The sequence below is a fragment of the Apteryx rowi genome, unplaced genomic scaffold (genome assembly GCF_003343035.1).
Source record: "Apteryx rowi isolate R43461 unplaced genomic scaffold, aptRow1 scaffold_4, whole genome shotgun sequence".
NCBI lineage: Eukaryota > Metazoa > Chordata > Aves > Apterygiformes > Apterygidae > Apteryx > Apteryx rowi.
Window position 1 is genome coordinate 2,637,166 of NW_020450529.1, and position 18,278 is coordinate 2,655,443.

Genomic DNA, 18,278 nt, shown 5'->3' on the forward strand with positions numbered 1-18,278 from the left:
CCCCCCCCCCAACATAATACCACAACACACACACACATCACCTCCTGCAGGCTGCCTTAGGATGGAATTTTTTTTAAAGAGTATTAGAGAAATACAAGTGCATGTAGTCTTAAGAATGTAGACCCAGTTCCTAGTCTTATATCTACATAAAACAGTTATACCTACATATAATTATATCAACAGAAATAGAGACATAATTATATCTACAGAAGGCTRCTGAGAGGATTTAGGGACTTGGCTTCTTTCTTTCTCTGTTTTGAGCTGGGAATGGGGCTTGATGTTGGATAGGAGAGAGGRTTCACCCTACAAGTAGACAAATGAGCTGAAGCACCCTTCTACCTACCTGGACAAAATTGTTCTGCTTCATATGTTTAGAAAATACAGAGTCCAGGTAGTTCCCCCCTCTCATCACGTGTTTGAGCTTTCTTCAGTAAGGCTGGGGTAGAGAAAAGACAATGAACAAAATAAAACCCGAGATGATTCAGCGGAAGAAGAGCTGCTTTCCCCGAGTCTTACCACAGTGGTGGAGCTGAGCTGTGAACTCGCTGAGAGGCTTCACCCAGAAGCTATGGTAAGGGTCTCCTGACATAAAGGAATGTAAATACTGTCCCTTGGATTTGGGCTGCTGACTAGTTGCTGGGGGGCTTCTGATGAGCAATCTTCTGCCTCTTCTATCCAGCACTGCGTGGCAGGCTTGCATGGGATGCAACAGCAAACCATTAGAGAAAGGAAATGCAATACTTCATTCTAATACCACATTCTCTTATGGTAGACAAACCCATAATATGAAAGTACAAAACAATATAAATAGTTATGGGCATGTTCATCRGTCTGGAATAAGAATGTCTTTTTTGCTTAGTTCTGGTGACTTTCAGAGCAGCCCACATGACTTCATTAGGGAGCCCGGTGATATGTGGTGCCTTTTATAGAGAAGCTGAGCTGCATATTGGATGAAAGCATAATCACTGCCTGCTATGTTCAATATCACAGTTCTAATTTTAACTCCACAATAGCTTTCAAATGAGACTTTGAGAGCTTTTGTAAGCTGAATTTTARCACTAGCATGGAGAATTGAATTCTCTGTGCTCTAACCTCTAGGACTTTTTTTTTAAACCTCCCAATTGGCATGCACAAAGCATGTGTTCAGAAAAACTAATTTGAGTGATGTCATTATGAGCTGAGAAAAGACTTATCAGTCTGGCTGGTCTCTTGCATAGTTACTTGTGCATTTGATCTTATACATATATAAGGAGTTGGATACAACTACAGTGAAATCAGGTTATCGCAACTTCCTTTTATCTTTTGCTTTGCTAAACTGCAGAGCAAGACAAGGAAATACCATTAGCAAGAAAATTCTGTTTAGCCCATATACAGTCRTCAAACATGGAGTGAATACTTCTCCAACTGTCTCTGGTGATTTTTCTGCTTTTGGAGAACTTCGTCAGATGTTCTAAAATAAACTCCTTGTCTTCAGTGATTTGAAAGAATTTTCTGTTAAGAGGATAAAGATTTCTAATAAAATAGATTGTTGGAGAGTACCACACAACTTGTGCAGTTCAAGTGGTAAAGCATTTCAGTTCTGTAATCCTCCTTCGGAGGCAGGGGTTTTCAGTTTAACTTGTTCTTAGTTACCAAATAACCTATGATGCTCAATTCTTGTCTGCCAGAAGATATTTGTAATTAATAAAAAGAGCTTATGCAATTACTATTTTCTCTTGTTTACATTCTGCCTCAGTATGTGTTATCCCTTTTGTAATTGCTGGAAGCATATTATAGTTCTATGGTTGGACAATAAACTTTCATCTAATCCTAGATCAGCATGCTCCTCTTATTTCTGAAGAGTTACTTCTGAGCTAGTAGCAGAGGTTGCTGTTCTGTACTTGCAGTATAGCCTCTAATGAGAAATCCTGCTCAACAACCCCATTGTTTTGTCCCGTTCTCATGTAGCTTTTTTTAGGTTAGTTTTCTTATGGTTGGCTGTTTTCTTTGCTGGCTTCCCTTAAAATGAGATTAACAGGCTCCTTGAGTTGATTGTGCTTGTTAGTGGCTTATCTGAGAGCAGGGCTCAGCGCATTTATTTACATGCGAGTCTTCTGGAGTTGGTTTCCAGAGACCTTGGAAGCAGAGTAAGCAGATCTGGCGAGGAGCACCCGGGTTAGGAAACTAATGGCCACCACACGTGGGGGTGTTTTTCCTTGAATAATTGTAGGCTATTAGATGCAGTAGTAGGCCTATCTGTCTCTTCTAGCGTATCTCCTATAAGGTTTGCACTACATGGGAAACTGGTAATGTTTCAATATGGAGACTTGGAGCAGTAAGTCTCCCTGGATGCAGTCAGTATCTTTTGTGTTACTAGCATTAACTTTCAGTTCAATTTTAGAAAGTCCCCATGACTTATATTCAGTGCTACAGATTCTTGTGTTAATTCTTTTAGAATGTTACCTCTGGTAACCCAGGTGTAACTGAACTGATCAAATCGGTGGTTGCTGTAGAAAAGCTGGAGTGGTGGTGTCTTAAGGTTTCTGCTTTTTCCTTGTGGAATCCTGTCTTTAGCAATCTACTTTCCTAAAGGTAAATTCATAGATTCAGGAGATATTACAGAAGTTTCTTTATTTTTCTAATACTCTTTTCTTTCCATATCCAAACAGGACTATTATAGGTAGAAAACTTTATGGTTTCTATGTTCATAAGCTTGTAGGACTAGACAATGTATTTAAGTGTGAATACTTGTTGAAACATAATCAGAAATTTTCTTTTCCTGTTTTTCATATTGAAATTGCTTTTTTTGTTTGAATTTGCTTGTTTTGAAATATGCTTTTTTCTCTCAAAATTGAATCATTTCAAAATTATCTAAACATTTCTCTTAAACCCTACTGTCTTGTTTTCTGTGATTTAGTCTAGTGAAGTTTTTCTTCAGTAACTGCATTTCTGTTGGTTAAGGCCTGGGCTTAAGGCTTTGCGGCAAGTGCTGCACCCTTCAGATACTTCCAGGATGCATGGCGAACTGTTGGACGGGAGGAAATAAAATAATTGGCAGACTTTCTTTTTCAGTAGAGTTCTTTGTACGATAAGAAGTTTCTTATGTTAGTACTTCACTTCATTTACATAATCTGTAGCAATGAATTCCTCGCTTTCTAACTGCTAAAAACTGCCTTGATGACTTTCTTGTAACCTATGTTTATTGATACAGGTAATGGTCATAGCAGAAAAGGCAGGTGCTTGGAAAACGTCACAGCTTTTTTTTTTTTTTTTCTTCCTATATTCAACAAATGCTTCTAATGTGTTTTGTCTAGAAATAGGCTTGATTTGTATATCCTACCAACCAGGGAAGAAGCGGCAGCCTGTACTTCAAGTTAAAGGATGAATTCTTTGAGACTTGTACATGAAAACCAAATGTTTGTCATTAGCGTGCTACAGAAATAATAATAAAAAAAAAAGCATAAATCAGACTTCTTACAGCTTTGCTGAAAGGATCCTTAATSGTGCTAGAGACTTAGGCTTGGCTTRCCAGCTACCTAATCAATAGCAGTTGGTTTTCTTGATGATGTTTTTTGTAGCTTTTATAGGACRCACATCCTTCTGGCTCCTTCTTAAAAGTAGCTTCTCAATGCACATGGTGTATAGAAAGCATATGAGACTGGTATCAACAATGGTATCAACAATGGAAACAAATCTGAAGTATAGCAGTAGTCTCTAAAGTCAAGCATTAGGCAAGTGCAGTAGTAACTGTTTCACAGCTAAAAGGAGTGAGGTGAGAGATGTGAATTGCTCACTTGCATAATAAATATGGATCAAAGCTAGCAACAGAATGTGTTATCAAGGAGTCCTAGCTTTCTCCTCTAAACTAGTGGCCCATCCTTTAGAGTTAGAATGTAAGAGGAATTGTGAAATAACCTTATTAAAGCAATTCTAGGGCCAATTTCATAAGCAGTTCAAAGAAATCACATGCATTAAACTGCAAATGAATGTGCAATTACATAATTGTTGCTCGTAAGTGCAGTGCTTTTTGCAGGCCTTTTCAGCTGTCATGATCACGCAAAACGACAGAATTAGCACGCGGTGACTGGGAGATGATGCAGAATAAAATGTTTTGCAGTGCAGTCACTAACTTGTGTTTCAGACATCACTTCAGACTGGAAAGGGAATAAGCCCTAAACATTGGGCATTACAGCCCCTGTTCTRTACTGGCCCCCAGATAGTATGTGTATGATTGCATTGAGGAAAAACAGATCTTCTCCAAATTCCTTTTGGAGACTCGCAGGTTTACAAGGCGACTAACGTAAGGTGCTTAGATGTCTGTTTTTCCCCTCCAGGGCAGTGACTCTCAGACCTGAGGCAGTGGACCTGATCACAGCTGCAAATTTCAGTGGATGTGCAGGCTGGCCTGTGTGAAAATGCATAATCTCTCATTAGGAAGAGTCTGAAACTACAGAATCTTATCTGTTTTGAAAGATCTTAACTCCTTCATGCTTGTCACTGCTTGTTACAGCATATTAGCAGGTGCTTTACAGAAACAAAACCAGGTGTTCTTGACAGGTGGGCAACAATTAGAATATTAAATATTTGCAGCAATAGAGAGGGAGAACAATTACGTTCTCCTGTCTGCTAGTCCTTTACAGTGCTGTCGTTTCAAGCTTTCCGGTTTCAGATAGAGCAGCAGTTTGTTTACTTTGAATACTGATGGCTGCTCCTTACTCACCTCCTTATTCTTACAGCTTTGTACCTTTACCCTGTAGCTGGCAACTGTCCTTCTTTGTAGCAATACTAACCAGTGTCCCTTTATCCACAGAAAGGGCCCTCATCGGGGACTGACAAAGTGAAGAAGGGTGGATCCTATATGTGCCATAAGGTAATGTCAAAAGGCCTACAGTAGAATTCATGGGTTTAGCTAGTGGGTTGTTAGCAACTGCTGCTTTCTACTGTTGTCTGCRTTTATTTCTGCTGTCATGAGACTAAACTGAAGGAAATATTTGGCAACTAGTTCTTGATAGGAATTAGATGCAGACTTCACAAGAATTCAAATACTCTGCAGAAAAGCTATCCTGATGCTTCTTGTATTGCTTAAAGTAATCATTGCTTGTTATCCTCTGGAAGGAGGTTCTGCTGTCTCCTGGGGCAATGAGGAGTTAAGCTGAGATACTGTTGCCCAGGAAAACTGAAGCTTCTTTAGCTCTGACTCTGAGTTGTTTCAATTGCACGGGAAACGGAAAGAAACTTCCCCAATGTACTGTTTTTCAGCAAATTCCAGTTCTAGCCAAATCTATCTTTTATATTGTATGGAGTTCAATATAAAACTCGGTGTAAAAGACAGCTGACATTTTATTAGCTGAAACCACAAAATGTGATTGCCTCATGCCATGTTATCTCGCTTGACACAGAGACCTGGAAAATAGCACAAATGTTGTTTGATGTAAACTTTAACTCAGTGCAGACTTTTAAACCTAAAAGTTACGAAGCTAGATCTAAATGTGCACTTGAGATGTGTCCTCTTTTTGCAGGACAGTTTGGATAATGTGACAAAGTGTCAGTACTTCCCACATGGCATGTTTCAAACATGCTTTAGAGCCCACTGTATTCAGCCTTAGACTGTTCCTTCCTAGAAAATAATTCTTGATCTTGGAGAACAGAACACAGTTTATTTTCCAGGAAGCCTGACATCAAGAATTGTTAATATTTTTCCATCTTTTCCAAGACATTTGACTATCTAGGCTCCTCCTGTAAAATACTCTGTACTTAGTGCAAAAGCTATTGATAGTGCTTTATTGCATAAGACTTCATACGCTTTCTGTGAGGAGATGAGGCCTCTATTGATTGTTTCATAAGACTGATGTTTGGGGTCAAGATACACTACTGTACTTTAAAAATTGTGATAGTGTCCACAGATTGCCTCTAGGCAGTCAACTGAGGTATTTAGGACTGTGTCTYTCTGTCTGAAACATGAGTGCTACGCCTCATTTTTTTTTTTCTTTGAGAACTGCCTTCCTGGTTACAAGGTTGGAGCACTTCCATGAACATAATATTGCTCAGACAAACTGATTCAAACTTCCCTTGTGGCCCTAACTGAAGGGAGGCAAAAAAGGGGGAATCTGAGATTTTGCAGATAGATCCCTTTGCAAAATCTGTGTCAATATTGGCAATTTCTTCTTTTGAATTGTCTAATGCATAAACYGCCTGAAGCTGGTATTTTGTCCATTTATCTATTTCTGTGGATATATCTATATCTAATTAAGAAATTATAGCATACATGTAAGAACTTGAATGTATAAACCCTAGGTATTTGGGCTTTTCTGAAAAAAAGCAAGGGGAAATGTGGAGAGAGCACTTCTTTCTTAAACTGACCAATTTGCTTTAGGAAAAATAATTCATTTCTAGCTGCTGAAAAAGTTGATATAGCAAAAAAAAAAAAAAAAGCAGAAGATAGATGCTAGGGATGTTATGAAGTTATCTTGGACAGTAACTGTATTTTCATATTGATCTTTCCTCTGAAAGTACATGAGCTGACAATTAAATGATCCTCTGACAGAGTTCCCTGACAGCCTRTATGCTCGTTAAGGGTTTCCTGCAATTTAAGGAAGAGCAATGCCCAGTGCTCTTATGGGRTATATATATTTTTAATTCTATTCCAGGTGAAATCATTGGRTAGGGAAAATTTTACTTTACCCAGTATACAGTTTGATGTAAAAGCTGAAACTGATGCATGCACCTGATTCTATTTTTAATCTTATATGCATCACTCAAGCACAATGCTAGAAAGTACAGATGTGATTTTTAGGTTTAGAATGAGACTCAATCAAAAAAAAAGTATAAAGTGTTTGGAGAAAGATTACTGGGAGATGAAGTTTTCAGCTTGGTGGAGGGTAGACTTCAAATTCTTTCTGAAAAGTATGAATACCACCACAACGTAAGTAGCTTTTCATGCTCTTTTGGGTTTAACTTCTAATGGGAAACGCAGGATAGGTTTTGCAAAGCTATCTGCATGAACATAAGTCGTGTTTTAAACTCTGTGTTCACACTGTGCTGGAAAAAATGCTCATTGTGTATCTCCTTTTTCATTAAAGCTGTTCTGTTCTTTTTTCCCATTCAAAGCCTACAGCTGGCATATCCTCCTCATAATTAGATTAAATTTTCTACAGTGAGATCCCATTTTCTACACTGATTTCCTTCTTGGGTGAAATCAATGTCAGATGTTAATTAGCAGTTTTGATTAAATTAACACTGGAATAGACTCTTCAGTGATGAATAATGTGACCCATTTTAAAGGCATCTGAAGATTCTAGTCTGTCCTAGTCTTCTTTGTAGGTGATAAAAGTAGGCTGTGAATCAAGACAAAAAAATCACTGAATATTACTAGTACAAGGGCTTTTCATTAARTGCCTAAAAATCTATTTAGATTTTTTTGCTGTTCTACCTCTTCTAGAGTTGACAAAAGCTAAAGTATGTAGCTGCTTACACATACACTTCATGGCTACTTTTATTTTCAATATAGTTGGTCTTGTAAATGCTACTGGCGTGCTGTTGGAGTTCACATGTAGACCTCTGCAGTGTGGGACAGTGACAGTACGCACCGTTCCTGTTTAGGGCAGCAGCTGCTCTCTGGCTTTGCACTGGAATCCAAGATCCAATGAAGAATTGTTCTTTGAATGTCTCCTTAGATGGAGATGCTTTAATGGAGATAACATCAGTGACCTGCCGCCTCCGCGTGRATGGCATGGCTCACACTGTTCCCTGGATGACAGTCTAAGTTGTCACCCCGCTCCTGGTTGTACAAATTCAACTACTTRTGTAGCTGTGTCCTAACTCTGAAGTGATTTAGATTTGAAGAAAAAAATGCCCTCCCTGAAACCTTACCCCCCACCCTCCAAAAGCGGGTTTTTGTTTGCTTCTTAACCCAGTCATTCCAGAAATCTGGTTCAGAGCCTGGCTGGATGCAGCTGAACAGCCCCAGTGAAGGAGTGGCAATATTTGTCAGGGGCTGAGAGCCTGCAGCTGTGGGAGAAGGTAGGAGGTGTGGGAAGGGTAGGAGCAGCAAGGCCTCAGCCAAATCTGCCGAAGGAGCAGCAAAGTGGGGCAGATCTTGGATGGTGGATTATGCTGGAGTTGCTACATGAAAGGCTGGGTTACCAAATTCTACTTGTTTTGGTGAAAATACCAGAGTGRCTGTCCTGCTTCACTGCTACTATGGATGACTGCTTCCGGGGAGTCTGGCTTSATGCAGCAAATATCTTAAATTGATTAGTTTGTTGCAGTGTTTGGGAACTATCACTCTTAACATCAAATAATTGAGACTCTGTAGCACTGTGGTATAATTTTTTTTGAGGAGCAGAGATATCAATGTGCACTGAGACATGGCCAAATTTGTACAGCCCAGCAACATACAAAGCATCTTATAGTTAAGTGTCTACCTTACTATCAAGAAGGTGTTTGACCTTGTTCCTAGTGGATTTCACTCCAAGTTAGGTTCATTGGGTACCATATAAATTGTTTCTGAAATAACTTGTTACTGACATAGTTGGACAGCACTGTGCAAGTGCAGCAGTCCTTTTTTGAATCTTTTAAGGTGCCATTTTTGATCCAACTAGCCTGTCACAGAAATATYGAATCCTGCAAGCACAAGACAGGCAAGATTCATAATGAAAAGCTTTTGAGATAAATCCCATTGATGCACTGCAGTTGAATCAGATGACTGTACCTAGCAGCTGTAAGGACAAGTCCTGTCAGATAATCTTTTGCTCCTTTTATGCTTAAAGAAACCRTATGACAGTGGTTCCTCCATTTTTGAGGAAACGCTGATTGTTCAAAATTGTTTACTAGGAACATTGAAATGCAGTTGAATCATTCTTCCATTTAAAACAAAGCCACTGGTAGCTTTTCTTGTAGCCACCAGTCCAGATTTTATCAATATCTCTAAAATGTTAACCATAGAAATGCTGAGGAGCTTGTCTCCAGTTCTTTTGTTCTTGTTACATCCCATTCGGGGAAGGCCTTTGACAGGTGCCAGTTCTCTTTCATTTCAGAGTTGTCCCTTAGTGTACTGAAGTATAAGCAAACGACCTGCTTGCTTCTCTCTGAAAAGAGGAGCAGCAGAATGGTCATTTTGGCTTTTTCCCAGTGTGAGATGTGTTACTAGTCCACACTCACGCGATTGTACATTGCCATTCAAACTCGTATTCTGTCTGTTGCAACTGGTCTCATTATCTAGTGGGACTTSCCTTATTTCTAATATCCTGATGTGTGATTTTGATCTGTATCAGTTCATTGATCTTTCCAGCAGCATTAGAAAAGCTTTGATATTAATCTAATTTTTTTCCTATGGAAACACAAGCTGTGATATGCTCTAAAGTTATCCTTTTTTCCCTTTCCCTCCTTCTTACTCTCCAGTCTTATTGCTATAGGTATCGCTGTGCAGCCCGTAGTCAAAACACTCCTGATAGCTCTGCTTCGAATCTGGGTTTCCGCTGTGCAGCAGACAGCTTGCCAGATCTGCAGTGACCAAATTTGCTTCCACACTGAGACAKAGAGGACTGAATTTCACACACGGAAGAAGAAATGCACGGAATATCACTTGCTGATGAGACAGAATGGAAAAAATCTAATGCTTCAAGCTCCTGGGGGGGGGGGGGAATTCTGGAACAAGTCAATATTACTTGAGGAAACTTCATGTATTTATTTTTGGGGAACCTGGCTCAGATTTTTATCTCTACTAAACTTTTTATCAGTGAATTCTGTTGGTTTCAGTGGGACTATTCCAGAATTACACTAGCTCAAAAGAGAGGAGAAACATGCKGCTTCTGTTCTAAAAGAATAATTCTATTTAGTATCTCCTTTAGAAAAAAATCTTTATTAAATAAATAGCTTAATTTACTTACAGTTTCAATTTCCACACTCAGAATCCTGTAACAAGGACTTTACAAGGTTCTAGACAACTTGAAAAGAAATTTAAAGCACAGTTAATGCTTTGGTAGCCTCCTAGGAGGCATAATTGACCACTGTAAGAAGAGGTCTGTCTTCCAGTCTTCGCAACTACCATGACATGGGCAGCTAGTGTAGAACTTCTGTTACGTYCCTGTTGCAGTGAAAATCACGTCCAAAAATGTGTTTTTTCTGGTGAGCTACTTGCTCTTCTTTAGAAAGTGCCTTCTGCAACATAATGTACATATTTAAATAAAATATTAAGTGTTTATTTATGCTGGAGATTTATTGCTGGAAAAACTGTCAACTTCCTTTGAATTTCTCTTGGACACTGTAGGCTTATTTTGGGGACTTGAAAATAATCACCAAAATGGCATCATTAGAAGCTGGGGCTAACACATGGCTCTACTTGAATGGAAGGTTGTAAAAGTGGAGAGATGGGAAATGTAACTAATCATATAAATTCTGAAACTTTCCTCTAAGCTTTTAAARGAGAGAGGGGGGAAAAAAAGGGCAAMCCCCCCCCCCCMACAACAACAAAAAAGCCAAACAAAACATTCCAAAGCCTTACAGAGGAGGAGAGGAAGTTGGAATACTGAGAACTACCTCATTTGAGGATCTGAACACACTTGAGCCCTTCCACAAATTATTTTGCACTGCTGCTCACTCTAGGACATGCTTTCTGGAGATACTGCTATGCCAGATAGTTGTTTGCCTTAACTGGGGACTAAACAAGAAGTTTTCTGTGTACTAAGCTCTGMACCAGAACGGCCACCCTTCCAGACTTCTTGTGGCTTGCTGTGTTGCTGACCTCTTACAGGCCTCTTAACTGTGTATAAAATAGGGGTTGGATTTGGCCATCTTGTCAGCTGCTTTGTGCTCAACATTGAAAATGTTATGTGTTAACAGAACAGTTGCATTATTGCCCCTAACTCCTGCAGCATTGTCTTTTTCTACAGTAAGTCAGGTTGAGGTCAATACAAATCTGTTGCTTACCAACTGCTTCTCCACTTAGTGCTTCATGTTGAAAGAAAGGCGCTGGAGAATGCTGAGGAAGCCCTTCCACAAACATCAGTCTCTATTAGGGAGCTAAAGTTAATTTTAGCAGCAGAAAAATTTGATTCCAGAATACACCACTATGAGTTAGAGCTTGCCAAGTTTTAATACATCATGCAGTCACATGAGCATACTGAAAGTTATGGCAAATCTTTTGTATGGTGAAGGCTGGCTGACCARCACCAGAAGTTTTAATTAAAATAGATGTTTTAATGCATGTATTTTATTAAGATAATAAAGAATTTTTATCCCGAACTTTCTAAAAGGTTTATTTCTGCTGTAAGAGTGAATTTACTTTAGTAAAGATTTTATGTAGAGTTTGTTTTGTTTCATATTCTGGAAGAAAAAAACTTAAAATCTTATGAATCTCTATACTGTAAAATTCTTATGGCTTTATCTTGAAAACAGCTTTAGTGAAGCTGCACTACAGGATCAGCTATGTCAGTTAAGACTTACTGTGCTGTGGGTGGTATGYGGAAGAAAGCCTTCCTGGTCTTCCACTGAGATGGCTTAATGTGTTCCATTCATGCTGCTCGTTTGAATTATGTTACTTTGTATTAAAATATAAGATCTTTCATTAAATTTTTTGAATTAATTTCAATGGGGAAGTAAAATCTCCAAGCTTGAGTGTTTGTAATATTTTTCCCATTATTTTTGAAACTATCAGTAATACAAAATACAAATTATACTTTCTAAATTTGATGTTATTTCTCTCAGATCTTTACAGGTTCAAATACCTTCTGTAAGGGAGGACAATCTGACCATTTCTTTTCCTTATCTAGCAATTGGTTGAAATTAATTATCACAAGCAACAACAAAAATGCTGTATTCAAAGTACTGCTGTGTATAGCCAGAAGCCATCCTTGAGCATTTGTTGATCTTGCATATAGGTTTCTTCCCTTTTGAAGTTGTAAATAAAATACAGATATTGAAATTCAGTGAATATCGAAATTCAGCAGAAATTTTGGGGCCAGACTCTTTTCAGTGGTGCCCAGCGACAGGACGTGAGGCAACGGGCACAAACTGAAACACAGAAAGCTCCATCTGCACATGAGGAAAAACTTCACTGTGAGGACGACTGAGCACTGGACCAGGTTGCCCAGGGAGGTTGTGGAGTCTCCTTCTCTGGAGATATTCAAAACCCGCCTGGACATGATCCTGTGCAATGTGCTCTAGGTGACCCTGCTTGAGCAGGGGATTTGGACTAGATGATCTCCAGAGGTCCCTTCCAACCTCAACCACTCTGTGATTTGTGTAAGCTTACATATAAATGAGTATCCTTCTAGGATTTCAGAATCTGGTYGTTTATTTCAAAATATCTTCTTATGGCTTTGTTTTGCAAGGGAGTCTCTGAAGGCAGATTTACTTGAACGCAGGGTGGCTCTACAAATGCTTAGTGCTGTATTTACCTGGAATTCCTGCGGTATGGACAGTTAGCTTTGAAATTGGATCACTGACAAGCTTGGTTGCCTCTTTTCTCAAAAAATCAAAACCAAACTCTAGYGTGGATCAAAACTTACCTCTTTTTAGTAGTTATAAACCTCAGAAATACAGATCATCATTACTGCACTTTGAGAGTAGAAAGGAAGGTTAGACAGAGCTCTGCCCTTTGAGCTGTTTGGAGTGGATTCATTGTGCAAGAGCACATCAAAGTGATCATCAGTAGACTGGGTTCCATGTACATCTAACTGAGAGGAAAAGATGAACAAATGCAACAGGTACAAACAAGGGCCTATTTTATCTTTTAGTCTTTTTTTTTTTTTCCTTCTCCAGCTGTAGTGCTAAGTTATAGCAAGGTGTGTATTATGTAATGTATAGCGTGTGGAAAACTGCCACTAATGATTGCCATGAAGATTTAGAATTCAATGACAACATACCATTTCATGTTCTAGAAAAGCCTATAATRTGGCTGGCTGCTTTTAACAGTACAACAGTCTTTTTGTTACTCTATACAATCAAGTTTTTTCTTACCAGGTAATTGATATTCAGTTCACTTCCTAGAAACTGGCTTCATCTGGCTGTGACTGAGAGGGTGGAATTGCACAGAGACACAAGGCTCAGCTATGTTCTCTGGTTTAAGGCTGGTGATGCAAGGACTAGATATGGCTAATGGTATTTTGGGTGTTTTGTTGTTTTTTTTGGGGGGGGGGAATTTACACTTCCTCAACTATTCAAAATCAGGCCAAGTACATATTCATAACAGGAAGCTAAAAAACTGCTGTCATCTTGAAAACCTATCTAATCTTGAGGAATAGGAATACAGGTGGTATAAAACTACTCTCAAAACAATTTACAAGAGGGGAAAAGGAAGTAGATTGGATTGTCCACTCCCAAACGTGCAGGCTGAAAGTGACTGGAACAATGCCCTTCTGGAGAAGAAAACCAGATAAACCTCTAAATGGGACAACAGATCTTGAAATCTACATTCTGGTATCTAATGAAGCGTGCGTTCTAAGTTACAGAGGCTGGAGAACTTCTGTAGAAACAGCCAGGCTTGATCAGGCAAGGAGTAAAGTTATTGGCTGCTCTGCTTGTAACCAGTACTTTTAACAAACAGCTGAAACCCTTTGGAAGCTTTCTGTGTCTATAGAAGTGACAGTTAATGATTCATCTAGAGCATGATCGGGTGGTAATCTTTAGCTTAAACTACAACCACAGCACATGTCTCAACAGCAGTTCTCCGTAACAGAAGCAGGAAGATATATTTATTAAAGGAGGAATAGCCAACATTGAAGTCTGTCAAGGAAGTATAGGGAAAGTCAGTTTAGCAAAATAAGAGCAGCCAAATTTCCATTATCATATCACTATCAAGTTAATCTTTAAGTTCCAAATCAAAGAGTTGTCCTTCTAAAAAGAAAAATTAAATGTTGTTGCTAGCTTGCTTATAGAACAGCTGATTTATTTTTCCTCTGCAGATAGGGTAGCTTGTGTGTATATATTATGTCAAAGGCTATGAATACAGTTAAAGATCAAACTGTACAAAGCAAATAAATCAAGGGCTTTTGCACTGATGGAATACCATGTGGCAATATTGTAAAAAAGAGCACTGCCATTTATCTGTGTCTTGCTCATCAAAGTTGGGAGAAATTTTAAACAAGCCTGTCTGAAGCTTCCTTAATTTGATCTTTTTAGAAAGGAAGTGATGTAACTTATAATTACAGAACTTACTTCCCCATCAGGCAAGCTACCTTACGTATTTATCTTGAAACTATAGCTTTTATTTTAGGAAATATGAAAAACACTAGTGGTTAATTCTTATTAAGAAACTGCTAGCTCAGTGTATATTTTGAATACAGCATCTATTCTTTTCTGCCTCCTGGTGTAAGGAGACTTAGAGACTTACTCTGGTAAGTAGAGTGGGCATGTTAGATCTGTACAAGGACGATGAAGATGCAATAACCTTCTCTGTCTGCTGGGAAAGGACAGCCCCCTGCTTAATACTGTTTGGCTCTAGAAATAAAGAAAACAAAACAGTTACTAGCTGAAAGGAACTCTCATATCTGCCAGCTGTTCAACAGTGCAGGAACACYGTTTTTTTGTTGTTGTTCAAATGTACTTTACCGTTTACTGCTTTATGATTTTGTACGTCAGACTAGCAGTATCATACATACTGCTTCAGACTGCAGAGCCCAAATTTGCTTCCGGACAATTACAATGTTGGAAAGTGCCATGGAAGTGCTGCTTGCTAGTACTTCAGAAATCCTATTAGATGAGTCTTGAAATAGATGCGGTTTAAAAAGGTGGGATGACTGTACTTCTAAGAGCCCGAGGTACTGTGCAGTTTACACAGAAGCTAAATGGTAATGAAACTGAACTAGTTCCTTGAAACCAAATTTTGGTAAGCAGCTAGATGTGACTAGAGATGAAAGAGGGTGAAAAAGCATTTACGCTAATCTTTGACATCACTAAGCATTAGTTATTTGTGTTTTATGGTACACAAAATAACAGCAATTCATTTTAAAATGTAATTTCTTTTAATGGAATTTAAGAAACCTAATGCCCTTCTTGCAAATGTCAGTATTCCTTTGTCTCAATCTCTTCTCTAGGCAATTTTCAATTACTTTTCTTATTGACATCACATGTTCTTTCTTTGTACCAGTGTTAAAGTTCATTCTTTCTTTGTTCTTTTGAAAGATGTAGTATAAACTGAGACAGGTGCTTTAACCTATGGCAAACCATCAGAAGAAAACAAGGTAACAGCACCTGGCGTGGGTTAGTAACTGATTCTGTTTTGGAACAGCCTGAACCTTTAGTGCTCCCTCATATCATCCACCTTGAAAACAGAATCTTCAGGACGCTGCATGAAGACATTCTCAAAATGTAATTTTTTTTAAGCTCTTATTCAAAACCACATGTACCTCCTTGATACTGCTGGTAGATTACATAATCAGCTTCTAAAACCCAAATTTCTTCTTTTACTGTTTAGCATGATGGCTTAGAGTACTAGTGTACAGCTGCATTAGGTTTTGGGTTCTCACCTTGGGTACATTTCAACTATATTGTGCAAATATTAACCCTTTTGTGGTGTAAAGGCTGAATTTTCTCCTTCTCAAGTACATTGTCAGATGCAAAAGTAACAAAAGTTGAAGAAACCTAGCAGGTGAGTGTGTGAAACTAGAATGTACATGTTAGTTTTCAAAACTGATACTCACTGATCATCTGGGCTGTGTTTAAAAGTTGAGTTGAATAATTCTCCCTCTTCTCAAAAAATGTATCCTTAGTATAGCTCTTGAATGCATCTATAGCAAGAAGGGTTTTAGTTAACTGCTGTTTAACCACCAAGGAAAACGGTGCTCATTAGTGTATGCTTAGGGATGGAAAAATTATGAAGAGCTCTCTGAACAAGTGCCTGGCGTGGAAAAGAGGGAGCTGTCCCAAGGCAAGAAGGAAGTACATGTGCGGGAACCACAGTAGCAGGGTTTTTTCAATGTGTTACCTTCCTCTGAAGTTTTTTGCTCTCTGTTAGTTACTGGTAAATTATGGAATCGTCCAGAATAATCATAAGAAAGTTCTTCTCCAGCAGAAATATCAGTGGCTGCAAAAAGCGCCAGTCTAGGCACCATTGAGTCAACTCGGACTGGCACCATAAATAAATTTGGTTCGCAGGAATGATTCAGGAATCTGCCTACGTTACCAATGTATGTAGGGTCAACAAAAGTCTCCATTACCTGACCATTGTGAAGGTGCTCCCTCACTGCTATAATATAGTTTGAATCCTTGGATGTCTGGGCCTGAATTCTTCTACGCGCCTCATTAAAACCTAAAACTTCACCAGCATATTCACAAACAAATCTTCCTTTAGCTATGAATTCCAGAGTGCGAAGACCCCACCCTTTCTTCACAGTCTTGAATACTTCAAGCCTGAACTGCAAGCCCCTCTGTACAACCCTGTTTTGACAGGATTCACCACACTGGCACATGGCATTGCATTCAAATATAGGCCTGGCATACTCCTCTTCTTTGTCAGTAGGCTTGATGCACAAATTGTTGTAATTCTCACCACGGCAAAGACATGAACACACACGAACCACACAGGAACTGGTAAGGCAAGAACATCCTGGAAAGGTGATTTCGGTGGGGTCAATGTCTCCGTCCGCTCCAGCCACATTGTCTGGGCTATACTGTGAAGAGAACAAGAATCAAATGCTTGTAACGTTCAATGCTTCCTTCTACAGAGACTTACCAACGTTTTGAGAAGTCAGCATTTGGCAAACTCTGATGTCTGAATGTGGGAACTGAAAACAAATACCTGTTCATACACCAAACTGACTGCATTGTGTGATCTTTGAGACTTTGGCTTGATGAGCAAAAAGGGGAAAGGAARAAAGGAAAATCTCATGTACTTCTTATTGACAACTTTGGTAGCTAACAGCAAAAGTAGAAGGCTCATACCTTAACCAACTTGTTGGCAAAAGCAACTTGTAGAATCTTTGCTTGTTCTATTTCCTCAGAAAATTATTTAAAAGAAAAGGTTTAGTTTATTTTTTAAGTATATATAGTGATCTCTTTCAAGACTGAAATCATCATTCAAAATAAAAGCATTATCACGGATCTAAGCTAGCTGTGCAATAGTACACTTTTTTTTTTTTTAAGCAATCACATAAAGTCACAAATTGTGATGGTGCTGGAGGTCTTGCTCATGGAAGATCAAGGACAAAACCCAGCTTTCTTCCTTATCCATTTATCTTTATCCTAAGACCATGCGAGGGGGAGAACAACTGAGAGAGTCAGAGGTCCTGAAAAAAGGCTCTGAAGATACTTACCAGTACATATATTTTAGTGTTAAGAACATGTTGGTGTTTCCCCCTCTTCAAGGTGGAGATGCAATTTCAGCTGATGAATTTTAAACAGTTTTATTGTGAGAAAGGGAAATAATAAACATTTCATTTTCCTGTAAATTTCTTGAACTACAAGTCTAGCTTTTCTGGAACCTTTTACAAAATGCAAATCAAAAAGTCCATATGGACTGAAAAAGAATAGATAGTGTGTGTTAATGATTCAATTTCTTAAGACAGTCTACGAGCTTTAAAAAAAAAAAATTCATGGCAGGCAAAAAAACCCTCAGCTAATTTGATCTAGAAACCAGACAAGACTTGTTAATTACAGAAATACCGAAGTATTTTTAATTGAAGTTTTCCCCCTGCAAAACGCTAAAAGACTGCTTATCTAGGAAAATGCTAGATAAGGCTAGAAACCAAGGTGAAGCAGAGTACGCATTAAGTATTTCAACATATAAGTCATGAAGACACTAAAGTGACACTGCAGCAAGCCTCTATTTTTATGCAGTTAGCCCTATTTTTTATAAAATTAGCCTCTAGTTATTTTAAAAGCCGTTTAGTTTCAAAGAATTTCAACATAACTTTTTATTAAAATGAAGATAACCTCAATGCATCTTTTAAAACGTTACATTCAGACCTGCTTCTGCTAATCCTGTTACCAAGCGATGAAGGCGTTACACTAGCGCACACCTAAGTCTTTAGAAAGAAGCCGAGTTAGCGACTCCATCGCCGCACTAAAACGCGCGACAGTGTTTGCTTCGCGAAGAGATGTGGTTCCGTTCGAGGAAGCGGAGGCGAAGCTCGGGTTCCCAAAGTTACACGGGTGCCCCCCGCAGGCGAGTGCTTACACCTGCGTGAGCAGCTGCGGAATAAAAGCTGGGGGAAACTTTGCCGAATTCGAAAATCAAAAGGTGAGGACGGCCGGCAGTGTGTGCTGGTTTTCCTCGCAGCCTCCAGCTCGCAAGGGTTTGTTCAGAAGCCTAAAGCAGACGCTGTCGCTAAGCGAAGAGGCAGCCCCACGGTGCCGGGGGGGGG

General features: G+C 39.0%; 2 protein-coding genes across 4 annotated transcripts in view; one reads left to right on the forward strand and one right to left on the reverse strand.

Annotated features, from left to right (window-relative positions):
• Positions 1-11,560, forward strand: part of SUMF1 (sulfatase modifying factor 1) — a 41,930-nt gene extending 30,370 nt beyond the window's left edge. For 2 of the 3 annotated variants that reach the window (XM_026074814.1, XM_026074815.1), the window contains 2 exons: positions 4,790-4,849; positions 9,379-11,560. In XM_026074814.1, the coding sequence (XP_025930599.1) occupies positions 4,790-4,849; positions 9,379-9,489 (171 nt within the window). In that variant the 3' untranslated portion in view covers positions 9,490-11,560. Of the gene's footprint in view, positions 1-4,313; positions 4,382-4,789; positions 4,850-9,378 lie in introns of those variants that run through there. The other variant, XM_026074816.1, reaches the window with a different exon arrangement.
• LOC112970425 (histone-lysine N-methyltransferase SETMAR) lies at positions 9,820-16,486 on the reverse strand. The gene is made up of 3 exons (XM_026074819.1): positions 16,134-16,486; positions 14,309-14,415; positions 9,820-10,137 (listed from the first exon to the last, which is right to left on the reverse strand). The coding sequence occupies exons 1-3, from the start codon at positions 16,383-16,385 to the stop codon at positions 10,110-10,112; spliced, it is 387 nt and encodes a 128-aa protein (XP_025930604.1). The 5' UTR covers positions 16,386-16,486; the 3' UTR covers positions 9,820-10,109.
• Positions 16,487-18,278: the final 1,792 nt, after the last annotated feature.

Coding starts and splice junctions, on each gene's coding strand:
- LOC112970425 (XM_026074819.1), bottom strand. CDS start 16,385: ATGTGCCAGTGTGGTGAATCCTGTCAAAACAGGGTTGTACAGAGGGGC. Junction 14,416..16,133: donor AGCACCTTCACAATGGTCAG/GTAATGGAGACT, acceptor CTTTATTTCTAG/AGCCAAACAGTATTAAGCAG. Junction 10,138..14,308: donor TGCCCACTCTACTTACCAGA/GTAAGTCTCTAA, acceptor ATTATGTTGCAG/AAGGCACTTTCTAAAGAAGA.